This window comes from Oreochromis aureus, linkage group 16, assembly GCF_013358895.1.
Source record: "Oreochromis aureus strain Israel breed Guangdong linkage group 16, ZZ_aureus, whole genome shotgun sequence".
Classification (NCBI taxonomy): Eukaryota; Metazoa; Chordata; class Actinopteri; order Cichliformes; family Cichlidae; genus Oreochromis; species Oreochromis aureus.
Window position 1 is genome coordinate 10,040,968 of NC_052957.1, and position 16,748 is coordinate 10,057,715.

The window sequence follows — 16,748 nt, forward strand, 5'->3', positions numbered from 1 at the left end:
TGAAAAAAGACCGCTGAGTACCTGTCGACTTTTCTTATATTCTTTGGTATTAAGCAAATAAGAAATGCTTTCTCAATTTCTGATGATTTTCCAAGCTGTTTGTCACGACCGATACATGCACACACACACGCACACACTGATTAGCAAATTTATTACCCAGTGTAAGGTTTATGCCACAGATGCTATGAATTAACATGTGTGCAAGCTCTTTAATCAAAATGATGCTTTTAATAATCAAATGCATACAAAAAAGCAGAAAATCTGTCTGTCTATATCTATGTTGCATTACGGAGGCAGTAGCACTGAATGAAAGTGAATACATTATAAACTTTGACACTCTGAGTCTAGTCACCTATCACAGACAATTTTGTAAGACAGCACGCCTGTGAGTAGTGGAAAGTTCGGTGATGGTTCTGTTGTTTTTCCTGCTGGTGGAGAAAGGGCGGGTACTGTGTGTGGACTTAAGACATGAAACTATGGAGAGTAAACTACAGTTAAATAATTTATTGTTCCCATTTTGACTACACCACAATACACTAAAATCTGTGTACTCTTCCCAAAAAAATCTTGAGAAAAAAAGGTCATTGTGTTGTTGCACTTTTGACAAGTACACTTTGCTTTCTGCACTTTCTGTGAGCTGGAAGAGAAAACAGATTCCATTCTCACGCCCATCAGTATCAGTGTATCAATACTCTGTATGTATGTAGTTTAGTTCATTCAGTACATGTGTGACCAAAAATAGAAGGTCACAATGTTAAAATGTATATATATCATATATATTTCACATCTGTAATATTCTGGATATTTATAACTGAACTATTTGTATAAGTTAGAGCTGTTTCTTATTTTTTGCAAACTTTTTGTAATGTGTTATTTAGATTAATTCAGTTTGTTACTGTTATTATCTTGGAACAACTGTAACCACATAATTTCCTGACGGATTAATAGTTTTCCGATTCCTTTGTGTCAAGCTAGAAAGCTGGCAAAATGATGTATTTTACTATAATACAGAAAAGGCTGGAATTGAGCATTCAAACTTGTGACACAGGTACATATTAGGCCTTTGAAGGTTTTTATCTAATTTGACATATTATGATGTTACGATGCTGCCTAGCAACCAGCGAGCATTGCGCTAAAGTGACCCTCTTTAAGCATTTATTCCCTCACTGTAACATCTAGTTACGGTAACATCCACAAAACTTTACTTAGACATTATACACTAATGTCCCCATTGCTAGGTGGGCAACCACCTAGCAATGGGGTAAAATGACCTGTCTTTTGAAAAAAATCCTGTCATTTTAATTTCAAGGCAGATCTGTAGCCACAAAAGCTGAATTATACATTATAGGTTCACCCTGTTGCCTAGCGACAGCTTAACAATGGGCTAAATTGACCAATTATTTTTTTTGCATTTGTGTACCTATATCATCATATAAAAGCACTGCATCATTTTAATTTCATGATCAACAGCACAAACAGGCCCAACAATACTATACTACTGGTCTGTATTGGTTTACTTAAATATCCAACTATTGGTTTACAGGTGTAAGGCTAATGTTCATATCATCCACAGACTGATCAGACTAACAAAAGATGGTGTTTATTTTCTGAAATCATCCGACTACAGTGTACTATTAAAGTTTGACTTAACTCTTAGAGTATAACCTGGAATTCAATTTCAAACTTTAAGTTAACAGTGAAAAGTTGTCCCCAGGCCAAGAGATTTCCTCCTTTGCAAATAAATCCAAAATGGGCATCCTAAGATTATTCTGTTCCAGCCTCGAGACACTGTAGCCTCAACCAAAATCCACAACCTGGACCGCTTGAGGTCACAACATTAATAGGTCAAATTCATATTTCTCACTCATGTTTATGTCCTCTGTGATATAAAAAAAATTACTTATTTATGTTGTCGTTTTTTCAACAAAGAGTATTAAATGCTAACAGGCTAGGTTTCTTTCCTTTGTGCTAACCTAAGATTAAACTAATAAATAAGCTGGAAACAGTGTTTAAAGATGCCAAAATATCACACGACTGTTATTAGGATTTAAGGTGCTTATCATAATTATAAATGCTTTACAGACTATTCAGACCAAACAAAAACTAACAAAAAAGAAGACATTGTTCATTACTGGACTCTCTTCGCAGCATGCTGTGAAAGTTTAAGTTATCTGTCAGAGTAACACCAAGTGGACTCAGGACATTCAGTGTCAAACTTTATATTAACCATCAAATGTTGCCCCCAGGGCAAGAGACTGCCTCCTCTGCAAATAAATCCAAAATGGCCATCCCAAGAAGATTTCCCCAAGCCTCGAGACGTTCATGCTTTAGATTAAAAAATGTGTAATTCCATAGCCATCTGGCTCGAGAAAGGAATTTAAGAGCTGTGTGGATGCCAGCCCGATGCCACATCTTGGAATGGGCTATTGCTTTCCAAATTGCTCTGGGCTGTGTCCCTTTCCATGTATTTGTGCAATAGCATTAGCTTGTTTTCTGTCTGCCCTCTCCTCTTTATAAAGTTTAAAAAGTAATCTTTTCTCAGAGCATGGCTTTTTCTGATAAGGAATCTAAACTAGGTCAAGGACTCAGAGTAAAGTCATTGAACAGTAATTAAAGCACCCGCTGATGCTACAGTTCAAAATGTCTCCACCATGAGCTTTGAGATAGAAATCCATTCAAGGATTTGGAAAGCCTTTGTTTCACTCTCCTCATGAGTAAAATCACTTCATTCTTTTTTCTTTTTTTTTGTCAGGGAAACTGAGTAATTAAGTGAGCAGAGTTATTATCGAGCCACTGGAGTGAATCGAGAATTCTGCCTGATCACCTACAAAATGTGATGCCCAGTTATTCAAAGGAGTGGCAGTAAGTTGAAAACAATTTGGGGGCTGGCTGATCAGCATATGAGGAATCCATTTTTCAGAAATGTACATTTTACACTGGGACATTGTGAAGGATCATATTGGTTCACAAATACAGTAAGTAGCAGTAAAAAACAGTCCCTTGTGATTTGAATTTCTATATTATCCTTATATCAGACTTCTATTGTTAGTAGACCTGACATTAAAACATGTGTTGCACTACCGATAACTTAATGGTATTTTTTACTTACAGTACACTGAGCCAAATACACATGTATGTAAATTTAGTGTATCCAAAAATGAAAATGTAAAATTTGCACATACAATAAGCCTCCTTTTTAAAACCAGACTACTGCTAAGAAGTTCTGAAAGTCATGAAAAGAAAAAAAAATAAACAGAAATATATGCAGATCTGGAGAACAATACACGAACTAATATTCCCACCAATGGGACCACCATTGCCTTGTGAAATACATAATCCCTTTCTGTAAGAAGATGATATTTGGCAGCCACCTCCATCTACTGTAACATTGTGCCTATGGTCTTTTTGCTTCTTTAGGAGAGCCACTGGCTGAGCATTTGAAGTTTTAATCTGGCGCTCCAGAGACTAAGGTCACCTTTCACTATCCCCCCCCCCCTCTCTCTCTTTTATTTGCTCTTGCTTAGTTCTGGCAACCCTGCCATTTCACACACTATTAAAAGAAATCTGCTAATGCAAGGAATGAGGTCCTTGGCTTGTGGAATGGAAAATGATGGCATTTCTGAATTCTGTCTCTCTAAAAAAGACCCTGGGCGTCTTGTGCAGGGTTTATGACCCTAAGATTAGTCACTTTTTGGTGCTGGATGTACTGCCTTGGGCTATTTCTGCCAGAAACTGATTTTCATATTGATGTGCGACGTTGAACCCTCTCCAGTCCACATATTGGCTCATGCATCACCTGGACTGTGCAGCTGTCAAGCCTCAGTGATAGCAAGTGAAGCAGACAATTCCTCTGTTAATAAATAAACAAGTGAGGGTGCAAGTACGTATAATATTCCAAAGGCTCGAGGCATCCAACTACGCACTGCACATTTCATTAACATTAACATTGCATGATGTTCAATTTCAATTTGTGCTGATTTCCTGTTACAAAGCATAATTATGGCATGTTTATATATTACTTGTGTCAAGAATAATAATACCACCACATTTTGAGCCGCCTTCACTTTGTCATTGAGTATTGTAGTCTTCGCTCCTGAGCAAATTTGTTTTTATTGGGCTTGTCCTTTTAAGCAACAAATATTTGAATGAAAAAAACAAAAACAAAACATATATATGCAAATGGATAAAACTTCTTACCAATCTTTACTTGCACTTATATATCTGTATGGATACATAGCAACATGGCTAAAAGTAAGACCAGGTTACTAACACTGTATGCGATATACTTTATACTACTGGCCTTTTTACACTTGTCAAGGAAGAGAAAAAAAGAGCAGTTGGGGAATTACATGGAGCACAGCTTTGCATGCATTACACAGAGAAGACTAAGGAGAGATTATCCAGGGCCAGATGTGTCTCTCTCCAAGGAAAAAACACGCAGTCCGCTAAGAAGCAGCAATATCCTGCCGCTAGTAAGCGTCAAACAGCAGGGCGTTGACGGTCGGCTGTCTGGAGCATCGTGCCGGCTGTCTCTGAATTTGCAAGATTTCAGGTTTAGGAAGCAGTCGTCTTTTAATGTTGTCGACACATCCTCCATCATACTTTAGACAAGTGTTTTCCAAGTTGACTGATTGACGGTAATGCAGCATTAACTTCTGTTTGCTCACAGGCAAATGTCATCTGTTTATTTCTGAGAGAGAAAATATGGGGTTCAAGTTTGTCTATGAGCAGAGCAGCTTTTTCCCAGGAAAAGAGACTGTCATGCAAAGAGTCCGGAGCAATGCAACACTGAAACCCTTAAACTAGATCTGTACACACTATATTACTTTGGGTTCCTAACATTGCCATACCCACTTCCTCTGGTTTAATTGTAATAAATGTGTTTGATGTCTTTGATGAGCATTTCAGTGTTATGACATTCTGTAGTTCATGAGCTATGACTCCATAGCACAGAAACCAGCATGCTTCTCTAGGTGCAGAATTGTGTTTTATTGAACCAGGGCTTGTCAGCATTTTTGGTGAGCTGGTAAAATATAATTGTGTCATCCTTTATAAAGCAGTGTTGGGTTGACAGCACCCACAGAAGCTTCATTTCTCTGCTTTTTATTGGGGTGTGAAGAAGGGACATTCTCTTGGTGATGAATAACGTCTCTCTCGCATGAAGTCAAGGTAAAACACACTCACAGTGGTGGTGTGCTCCACTGGATGTACATGGATCATTTAAAATGAAATCAATTCAGCTGAAGAATTAGAGCTGGTTGCCGTAATGGTTTTTATCTGACACCCATCAATACCTCTATTGATTTGCAAGTAGGATCGAATCTTGTAAGGACTGAGTGAAAAAAAATACAAAACATATAAAAATTTGGCACAAAAATATCAAAGTGCTATTGCAACGAATAGACTGAGGTAGTGACATCTGTTAATCCATCATGATTTTCTCTGTTCCCTAATGCTAAATGTTCGAATGTTTAATATACCAAAGCCAGCAATCTTTTAAATCTAAATCTCTTCATGTTTTTGTAACAACACTGAACTTGTGCATATATTCTCCAGTTGGTTCTCTGCTTATGTGTAATTCAGAAAAAATCTAATCACATTTTTCTATAGAATTTAATTATTTCCTCTCTTAAAGAAACAAGCATCAGATGACAAATATACCCCAGCACACCTGCACTACAATATATCAAGATCAGCGACCATCTTTATTGTGTTCAGGTTCTTACCGGGGCTGTAAACACCTGTTTATGGATACAAAGAAAGAACAGTTTCACATTTCTTTATAATTGATTTTGTCAGAAACACTATGAGGCCAAATAAAATTTAAGGACCAGAGGATCCTGTTCATAAGTTATTAAGGCAGGGAGGGGTCGGATCAGGGACTCGCGCTTTAAATAGAGCTCCAAAGTTTCCAGCTTCATTTCCTATGCACAATCAAGCTCAGACCCAAGAGATGGAGGATATTTAAGGTCCGATGAATGGATGTGAGCCAGAAACGGCATTTAATAAAAGCAAAAGACGAGATACAAGTTGATTAATGCAACGAGGAATAATAAAGCCATAGCAGATCTGCGGGGAAATGTAAGGTCTTATTTTCTTTTTCTCTTGACAGGGATTAAGTACAAATATCCCTGCTACTGGTATTAACTTTTGGCAGGATTGCTCTGTTTCATGATCAGTTTTTACTCCAAGTCCTGTATCTCTTCACTAATATAGCTGCAAAAGAGGGACAGAGAGACAGACATCATCTTCAGTAATAACAGTAATAAAACATAGCTGATATCATCTATAGGGTTCAAACGATAAGGGTGTTGAAAGGCCTCTGTCGATACACTGAAGTCACTGATAGTCAGGATGGCAATATTCAGTATCTTTAATTTGGCGTTTTCCAAGCCATGACTCAATGATTTCTCAGTGTTTCCTGCAGATTTCCTTTCTTATCCTTTGCAACAGCATCGCTAAACCTCTAAACATTACTTATTTATTTTCCATTGAATCCCAGACTAATTAAATTCTTGCAGGGTGAACAGCTCTTTCAGGCAGACTGACCCACATCACCAATGCGGCTATAAAGCCCGGGATATATTAAAGTTAAACATATGAGTGTGCACAATCCATATTTAGAGAATTATGAACATTAAAAAGAGTATGCAAATGTTCTTTTTAATATAAATAAAAAATAGTTCTGCTCTAATCATGTCAGAGAAACCTATTAGTTAATAAAAGCACAGCTTATATATCAAACAAACCCTATTTGAGCAAAAACTTCAAGAGAAAATCTCTTATTCTGCATTAGGTTTCCTTTTTTTAAAAAAAACTTTGCTTCCACATCCCACACAATGACAAGCACAGCCCCAAACCCTGAACCTTTTGAGGGGCATTTAGTGGGGGTAAACGTCACAGAGTGTAATTAAAGAGGAGCTTGCCCTCAGGAACTCTCCCAGTTGACAAAGTGAGTAAGTGACAGTGCCTGTTTTTTTTCTTTCTATCAAACCAGCAAATATTGACTTAAAAGAGCATGGCTTAGAGAAATATCAAGTTGTTTCACAAAATTGTTATCACTGTTTGTCAGACACATATAGAATTCTTCTGAAGTGGCCCGTTTTTCATTTCAACTTTTTTCCTCTCGACACAAGTTAAACAACTGTGCTAGAAAAAAACCCAAACTCTAAACTAGTATGATTTATGAAATCATCAAATGCGTGTTATCTGTAATTGATCAAAAATATGAACAGAAGCGGTCAATTAGTGGCATGTTTGGCCTGCTTTATCTGTCCCACTATTGGTACTTCTGGAATAAATGTGGTGCCATATCTTATCTGTGGCAATTCTCCATATTCACACCCACAGGAACGGTCCTGTACATCAGGCTATAAGGCCTTGAATCGCTAGATTAATGAGACAGACAAAGGTAAACTTGATTAGAGTAGAGTCACCCCATTCCACCCTTTCTGATTTGTAGTTAATCGCCTTGGATTGATTTAAGCCTTTGATTCTATAAGATCACTTCTGCACAGCAGAATTTGCACTGACTCGGAGAAAAGAGAAATTTTGCAGCAGGAATTTCCACCTTGTTTTCTATCGACTGCTAATTGATGTTAGATAAAATTACAAACTAAGAAAAGTCCCGGGAATCATCAATCAAATAGCCATATTCTGCTGTACTCAGACCTATGGAGGACAGCTGCTATATAACAGCGGCTGCTAAACAGGACTAATTCTCTAGAATGAAATATGCTGCAGAGGACGGCCATTTACAGGACCGGTATCAGAGCTATATTTCAAGGCCCAGCCGCAGCCTCTGCCCATTAAAGTGTGTGTGATGTATTTTAGGGCCGGTTTATGTCCTGCTCTTTTCTCAAAGAGGGCTACACACTGACATGATGGCTGATAGAAGATGCTTCTGGGCCAGCAGTGGCTCTCCATACAGAGTAAACCAGAGCAGAGGCTATATTATTAAAGAAGATAGACATCTGAAGAGTCAATTTGGTCAAACCGTGTGAATTCAGATTAGAGAAATACCAAAAATGTCATCGCTGCTTTCGTGTTTATTTGCCTTTACAAACAAATGTAAGCACTGGTATCATAAATGTGCATTTAGTGGCTGGGATTAGGTTTATCCCTACCAGCTTTAGTATTCTAGGATACACCAGTATCAGCAAGACTGTTGGAAAACCATTTTACAGCAGAATGAAGGTACGCATATGGAAAACAATTCACATGACTTGACCTCCACAGTTGCTATATTTATGGGTTAACACTGCTACTGTATGTGCACTATCAGCACCTATTACACGTGAAAACAAATGGTGCGAAGTTATGGTCAACAAAACAACAAGATTCTTTCTTTATGTGTTAGATGCAGTAGGTGTGACGATGGTATCTCCTAGTGAGCAAAAACAATGCTGTTTTTTTAAATCGTTTTTGTTTTACTCTGGTTTAGCCTTTAAATTTTACATGTGATACTTTTTAGCAGTGATATATTAAATTCATTAATTACAGGAGAATTAAAGCAGCTTTGAATGAAGCATATTCTCTGCCTTACAACACGTCCCAAAGACGTTTGCTGAGCCAAGAAAAGAATTTTAAAACAGCCCTATGAGTGGGAACAGCACATAATTTAAGGCATAACAGTAGTCACACTTTGAACACATGGCCTGTTTCCTCATTGCCCCTAAAGATTGAAGACACAACTTAGAAGTTCAGCTCTGATTGCCCGCCAGATGGCCATACCGGAGAGATCACTTTTCTGAAAAAGACTTTCACCTGGAGGCTTCCTCAATCATGTTAAAATTTTACTGCAACATCTGACATCTGACCAGCATGCTGCATGGCCAATATGGGAAGAAAGTAGTTATGGATATTTCGAGCTCAACCCACAGCTTTCTCTGCATCGTCTGCATAATATAAAGCCCGTGAGTTTCATAAGCAAATAGAAATCTGCATCATGCACCCTTCAGAGACGTGGCTTGTCATTATGGCATCAGCTAATAAGCAGGTGGCAGGAAGTAAATAAAAACAATATCCAGCTAATAATATGACAATACCCAGCTGTTCGGCACTTCTGAGGATAATCAATCACCTGGACAACAAGGTGATCTATAAAAATTTCATCACATTTATCTCGTGGAGAACTTCTACCCTGATAAGACACCAACTGCCACATGAAGTAAATAGTTCTTGAAGAACATTAGTGGCAAGCAGTGTATTGAGGTTGATTATCTCTGTGACTAATGCTCTGTCACTCTGTGGTATGAGAGGGCCCAGCGAGGACCCCCAGTAATGGAGCCTGAGCAGGTGCTGAAAGCCCATTGACATCAGGGGGGAGTGCACTGACAAGAATTTCTGATGAATTTCAATTACTGATCTATTAAAGCTAATGAGGTAAATGAACAGCCAGAATACATTTGCCAGATAGCTTGAGACAAGACCTCAGCCGTTCCACTGGATTTTGTGCGTATGTGGCCACAGCAGACGGCATAACGCCAGTGTAGAAATGAAATAGCTGGGCGAGTGGGAGCTGAAAATGTAAGAGTCAAATAACCACTGGCAGCTCGGGAATTAAATGCTTAATATTAAGCACACTGTTATGACTAATAAAAGTTCATGCTTCCACCGTTTGTTGCCATGGCCTTACTGAATGTAGGGATAGCATGCCACCTAGTGGAGCTAGTGCAACACAGCATAATGCAGGTTCACCTGCATTTTGAGAGTTGCAGCACCATCTGCAGGCTTTATTGTGAACAGCAGTTTATTAAAAAAAAAAATGATACCATGAAAAATTGCCTTCTATACGCTGAAAACCTCCATGTACACTACGAAGCTACCTTGCACTTGGGTAGGTTATTTAATTACAGTTAAATTATATATATGGAAGATATAAATGATCTTTTCAATACAGCTGCACAACTAATGACATAAAAAAACCTAATGCTAACTCTTGATTGCAAGAGACACGCCCAACTAATAAAATACAATTAATTCATATAAAATGGAGCTTTTTTAAATTAAAATTTAGATTAAAATTAGAATTTGGAATATATCCTTTTTAATATGGGCACTGGGCATCTCTGAACTAGCTAATCATGTGACACCTCATGGATATCAGATTGTGCTCAATGATAAATATTGATCAGCTAATCACTCCTATATGTCTTTAGAGGTCAGCAAGACCTGCCAACTCAGCATAACTCAATGCGTATGATCTATCAGTGATAATTATGTTATAAAATAAATATCATTTTTTTTGTATTTACGTCCTTCGGAATGGTTTTTTTTTAATCCCATTTGAAAATACATGTGTTAAATAAGACATAGAAAAAGTTGTCTTCATTTTGCTAATAAATAAAGTGCTTTGTTATTTTTTTTATACTGTAAGATAAAAATGAAAAAGTTTAATCTGCTGCAAACCATAATGTCAGATTAACACTGATTTTTAAAAAAAAAAAAATCATATTGTAGAATAGCTGCCTGATTAGGCTACAGATGCTGCATATGTGAAACAACACTGGCATCCAACGTTTCTTTAGGTTTAAGATTCAACTGAGAACAAAACGACACTGGAGGCTGAAAAAAAAAAAATTGTAAATATAGAGCAATAACTGGAAAACTTTGTAAAGCCAGGTGATTATTTTCTGTGGCTCTATCACAAGAGCTGACCTTTTCCACACAGTCATTAGCGCTGTGCTAACTGTAAAGATATAGATTATAGAGACTTTATCATGAAAGGTCAGACCTAGATACTAAACTTCCTTACAGATTAGAAAAAGGCCAACATTTGATCAAAGCAACTTAGTAGCTAAACGTATGTCTTCTTGTACAGCCACAACTTTTACTCACTTGAGATAAACTGAACTATATTGATTTTATTCATTCTTTCTGACAAACTTACAGAATAAAGATCCATCGGAATAGATGGACACTTCTCCACAGCATATATTTAAGCATGAACAAGAATGCAGCTCAGATCGCTGTTGAACAACACTTTGCCATCCTTCTCTGTGCTGCACTTTCTCCTTAGAAGATCTAACATGCCCGCTCTGATGTCTGGGGTGAAGGACTCGTGGAACTTGTCGCTTCCTGTCATGAAACTCAGCAGGCGTTCTCCATGGCAGCTGCCTGGATTGAAGCACTCGGTAATGTCGAAGGCGTTGGGAGCTGAATGCTCATCGTATTTCAGACCCAGGCTCTCCAGACAGGCAATGACCTCTGCTGATGAACGGTACTCTTTGATGACACCTACACACAGCTCCTTGCTGTACGTCTTCCACAAGGTGTCCCATCCACTGTTGGCTGGATAGCGTGATATTGAAAATCACATACATTTCTGAATAAAAAAAAATACTTAAAACAAAAGTAGTCAAGAGAATTTACTCAAAATATAAAAGTAAAAAGTAGCTCCTTGAAGGCCATTTCTACCAGCTATGTGCAAAGCTAACAGAACTTAATTATAAATATAATAACTCAATATTATTAATGGAATATAAACTTTAATTCAACTTAAATTACAACCTAAAGTAGCTGTTTTTAAGTTCCCCTTCAAATGCATTAAATACAAAACAAACATGCTCAGATATCTACGGATTTTATATACAAAATATAACCCCAAGAAGGCACCATTCTTCCAGCGCAAACAGAAAAATGTACTTGAAACAAGGCTCATCTCTGGTAAAAACAGGAGCATAAAACAAACATAACTGTTTGCTTTTGAGTTATGCTGAATATGGTCTCAAAAATTTACAGTATACTTTTCTTTACATTCACACAATCTGAATGTGACACCTTTAAACTGTTATACTGCAGACTAATTAATTAAGGATAATTAAAATCAAGTGCGGCTTACCTGCTTCGACGATGATCATAAGTCTGCCGTTAGCTTTTAGAAGGCTGTGGTAAAAGCTGATAGTTTCACAAAGGTTTGCCACATAATAGATCATCTGTACGGGGGAACATTATGGGGAGAACTTTCTAAAGCTTGAATGAATTAAGTGTTATCATTTACAATAAATCTGCCAGGACATTTTGTCAGAGGTTGCTTGACAATTTATCACACTAATTACACATTTATCTGTCAGAATACACTCTACTCCCGCTGTGGTCCCCACTGAATTCAAGCAGCAGTGCAGGATTTAGTGAGGACCCAAATATATCTCATTGTTAACAGAGTCAGACAAGGATATTACACTTTACAATACTTATACTTTATAGTTTGCAGTAGATTTTAGCTCACCACAATCCCACCTTAGGCGAGAAGACAAGACACCATAGAGTGACAAAGCAAATTCTAGAATTAAGCAATGTGTTCCCGCTATTCTTTTGCCATGAATCTGCAGAAGGAAAACTCCTAATACCTGAATCATGTGTATGAAATCAAATTTCTTCATCTCGCCCTTCGTTTTCACTTGCTTTACATAGTCCTCGCTGCTCATGATGTGCCAGCCAAATGGGATGTTCTGAAGACTGGCAGTCTGTGCTACCAAAGCTTTAACGTGAACATAACAAAACAGCCATCAATAACATTGACATCTATGCTTACGTATATGCAATACATCAAAACACTGATTAAACTGAGATAAAAAGCTGGCAGACATCATTTAAGAGAATGCACTGCTTTAAGAACGTATAGAGAACAGGGAAAATAAATATTGGGAGATGCGATTGTAGTCTTCTTCGTTGGTGTACATGAGAAGACCACAAGACAAAGACCCAAAAAACATCTGATGCATTCACATGAAAGTAACATCAGCAGACGTATCAGTGCTTTGGGGTTTGTTCCTCTGCATAAAAACAGACAATACAAGTGATACAAATGATTTCAGATGACGATGTACGCACGTTTTACACAATTTTCAGGTACTGCAAAACAAATGAGTACAGGATGAATTTTAACAACACACAAAGTAACTACTCAGTTCTTTTGGCATTTTGAGAAAGCTCTAAATGTCAGCTGATAATGTTAGTACTTTCACTACTGGCACTAATACAACTGCTTTTCGGAAAGGTAAAGAAGAGCCTGAAGAGAAAAACCGTCTGAAAATTGGAGAGTAAAAATATTTCAACATGTGGTGTGAATGTGAATGGTTAATACCTTTGAAGTTGTCTGAGAGTTCAGAGCTGCCCTCCACAATGTCAGCAGTAATAGGAACAGCAGGGAATATAGACTGCAGCAGCGTGAGGATCTGAGCATCCACCTCACCTGGGAAAAACAAAAAAAACAGGAAGTAAGAAGATTTTGAACACCTGTGGCTCCACATAACGCTTTAAAAGGAACATGCTCCAAAACATATAGTATATAAGTCAACTATATATAGCGCAGATGTGTGTACTACTTCTAGACTCTTATCATTCTGATTAACAGAATCATTAACAGTTTGTTGTTTGATGTCATTGTGCAATAACCGCAGCGATCTATGACCTGTATTGATCATATGTGGAGCCAAGTGCAATCTGCAATAGTTTTGACAGTGACTTACTTTAATGTATTAATGCCCCCACAGACACTAGTATTATGAATTCTCTTTGTTGCACGCCTTTGAAGGGCTTGGTAATCAGTTTAATTGGAGCTTTATAACAGCGATTCTCAAACTTTTTCTGGCATGCCCCACTTCGGAAACCAAAAAAAAGTATCCAGGATTACATTTTAGTGAAATAAAGGTCAGCATGACAACATCAGAAAACTCTTTTCTTCAAAAAACAAACAAAAAAAAACCCCCTGTTCGTTCAGCTGCTCCACTTTAATCTGTGGGGACTGCCACAGAGAACCACTGGTTTAAAACAAGTAAATATGTGATGGTCCTGAGTCTTCCACCCACATTTTTGAGTTTGTTATTTTGTTTTTTCAGAATATTAAGATGCTGATATTCAGTTTAAAGTGCCTCTGAGTTTTGTTAAGTTCTAGTATGTAGCATGTAGATCCCTCTCGTGGCCAGTCTCTCGGTCTTGCCTCTCTGTCTTCTCCAACGTCTCCTGTGTAAGTTATTTGTGCCTCCTCGTGTAGTCCATTATGTCTGGTTATGTATGTTAAGTTCTCTCGCTCCCCCTGTTGCCTGTATTTAGTCAGTCTGTGTCTCAGTGTGTGTTTCTCGTAATTCCTGTGTTACTTAGTTAGCCTCCTGTGCCGTGTGCGTTATGTTCAGTTTTGCTTCCTTGTCTCATTAGTTAGATTACATTCAGCTGTGTTCCCACCTGTGTTCTGTTCCCTCACTTCCCCCTGTGTGCATTTATGTCTGCATCTCCCTCATACTCTGGCCTGTTTGTTAGTTTCCTAGTTCTTCCCAGTTTGGTTTCATGTCCTCTGTATTTCCAGTAATAAAGGTTAAAGAGTTCTGAGTTCAGTCTTGTTTGAGAGTCTGCATTGTGGGCAGTTTTCCTGCCCACTTCACACTGCCATATGACAAAATAAGCCAAAACTACCAGCACACATCTACAATGGTCAGTAATGCTACTACAATTAATATTACACTTATTGTTATATTTGATCACATACCTCCACCACTTCCAACACCAAGAACAGCCAGGCTGCTTTCACCCTCTCCAATCCTGCATCAAAAATAAGAATGTTAATAAACCGTTAAAGAAAGTATACAGTATGTGTGTCACAAAATGTATGCTGGGAAATTACAATCTCACAAAATTGCACTATGGAGCCTCTATGTTATAGCTGTCTCATTTATTATGGCTGGTGCTAGATTGGATCATTGAATAGATGGGTTGGCAGCTCAGTGGGTCGTACACGGCTCAGCTGCTTGCTTAATTTTTAAAACAGCTTCACTCCTGAATGGTGGTCTAAAAAGAGCATCTAAGAAGTGACTTTCTGAAAGCATGAATGTTTTCTTTTGTGAAAAAAACTAATTACAGAGCTCAAAGCAAGAGCATTATGACAGCTGCTTTTCAAAACGATCAGTCCAAACCTCTAAATAATCACAAAATCTAAAAGGAAAAGAGGAAAATATGAAAATTTAAAAGCTGAAAGCCATGCATTTTTTGTTATTAAGCATTTCACCTCTACTTACGTACATATGGAATTCAATCTATTGCAAACTATCAGACTACAGAATATCTCAAAGCATTTTTCATTTAATAAAAAGTCGGTGAGGTACATTTAGTTAAGTAAACAGTAGATGTTTGAGATATCAAGTGAATAAAGACAAGTGTAAAGGACAAACTGCAAGTGTACTGTTGGTCATTGAATTCTTTCAGGGGGTTTATTAAAAAATGACCAGTCTTGCTGAGCACAAGTTAACATTATTTCAATAGACAAATTGTGGATATTCAGGAGATCATGGTGAAAAGAAACTTTTTATAAAAGGGCTGTGCGGCAGTGAAAGAGACAAGACACCCTTCTTCTAGTCTGCCCGTCTGTTTTAAATAGCTGTGTGACAAATACGGATAAAAATGTAATAACCAATCACAGCATAGCATCCATCAGGCTGATCCAATTTAGCACCAAATGGCTTGTTTTGACATAGTAAGGACAATCTGAAAGAAATTGAGTTTTTGAATGGAAATTCAGATTGTGTGCGTGCACTGCAGCTTGCATGAAATTGTAGGCAATTTCTTCTGCCTTTAAAAAGACATTTTGAAGTTATCTGCACAGACCCTGGTGGGCTAAATTACCCCATTCCCTAAAACAGCACGTAACATAAGGAAGGCAACAATTTAAGCCTGGCTAACTAAATGGATAAATGCTCAAACGACTTTCCATAAACTAGCAGAGACCCTACTGTGGTGGAACTTCAGACAGTATAAAGCATCTACTGTCTATGAGTAGAGGACACAGCTGCAACTTGTGTCAAAGTTTTCACATTCCAACCCTTGAGTACAGTCATTACTGTAGTGCTGCATGAGCAGTCTGTCCCCTACTCTTAGCTTGGACTATGGGTTATTACTTCAAGCATTTCATTTCCTGCTGTACCTTTTAAATTCTCTTGCTAGGAGATTGTTAACACACTGCACAATGGCCTTGTGCTCTCCTGAGTGTTCCAGATAGAACTGGAAAATGTGGACATTGTCACCCTCATAACAAGTGTGCTGTGCTTCTGCAGCCATGACTGATTCCTGCAATGCACAGAAATCAAAAACAACAACATAAACAAGTTGCTCACCACACTTTAATTATATAGTTACATCATAAGAATAATAAAAATACCTTAAATAGCTGTAGCCTCTGTGGAGATTGAGTTCTTCCCCTTCTTTTGAGTTGCACACTTTACATTCCCTCCCACAAAGTGAGCTGGCTTGAAAGTAGTCTCTCTAAAGCACAAATAGTGGGCGTCCTGAACTGTTGGACTGCCCTTTCCCCTCTTTTAAGTTGTGGTGTTTCTCTTCTCTCCCATAAATGTGCTGGGCTTCAACATTTTCTCTGTAGAACAGAAATAGTGGGCTTTCCTCAACCTGTTCGATTGGTCTCACCTGCCTTAACACTAACCAAACATATGTAAAGTATGCACCTCTTTATATGATTTTATACATGTCATGGTTACATGGTTGTTTTACTGATCGGTAGCTGAATGTTGAAAAGATGGGCTGTGTGGGATTATAGTACTAGTTACTACTAGTTAAAGTGTTTGCAGATCAGATAATTTAATTATGAAGTGTGCATTTGAAAGGCTCACTGTAAATTACATTTCAGTAAGTAAAGTTGTCCTCAAGATGGTGCCAAAAGTTCAGCTATATCGTAGTGTCTGCAGAACATCTGCTGCCACAGCATACATAATATTTATAAAATGATAAAGATGAACAGCACAAGT

The 16,748-nt window shown here is 37.8% G+C and overlaps 1 protein-coding gene across 1 annotated transcript; it reads right to left on the minus strand.

Annotated features, from left to right (window-relative positions):
* Window positions 1–10,845: 10,845 nt before the first annotated feature.
* Window positions 10,846–16,278, minus strand: LOC116316556 (histamine N-methyltransferase-like). Its single transcript, XM_031735137.2, has 7 exons — window positions 16,148–16,278; window positions 15,914–16,056; window positions 14,486–14,538; window positions 13,088–13,195; window positions 12,351–12,481; window positions 11,843–11,936; window positions 10,846–11,292 (listed from the first exon to the last, which is right to left on the minus strand). The coding sequence occupies exons 2-7, from the start codon at window positions 16,045–16,047 to the stop codon at window positions 10,940–10,942; spliced, it is 873 nt and encodes a 290-aa protein (XP_031590997.1). The 5' UTR covers window positions 16,048–16,056; window positions 16,148–16,278; the 3' UTR covers window positions 10,846–10,939.
* Between the last annotated feature and the right edge of the window lie 470 nt (window positions 16,279–16,748).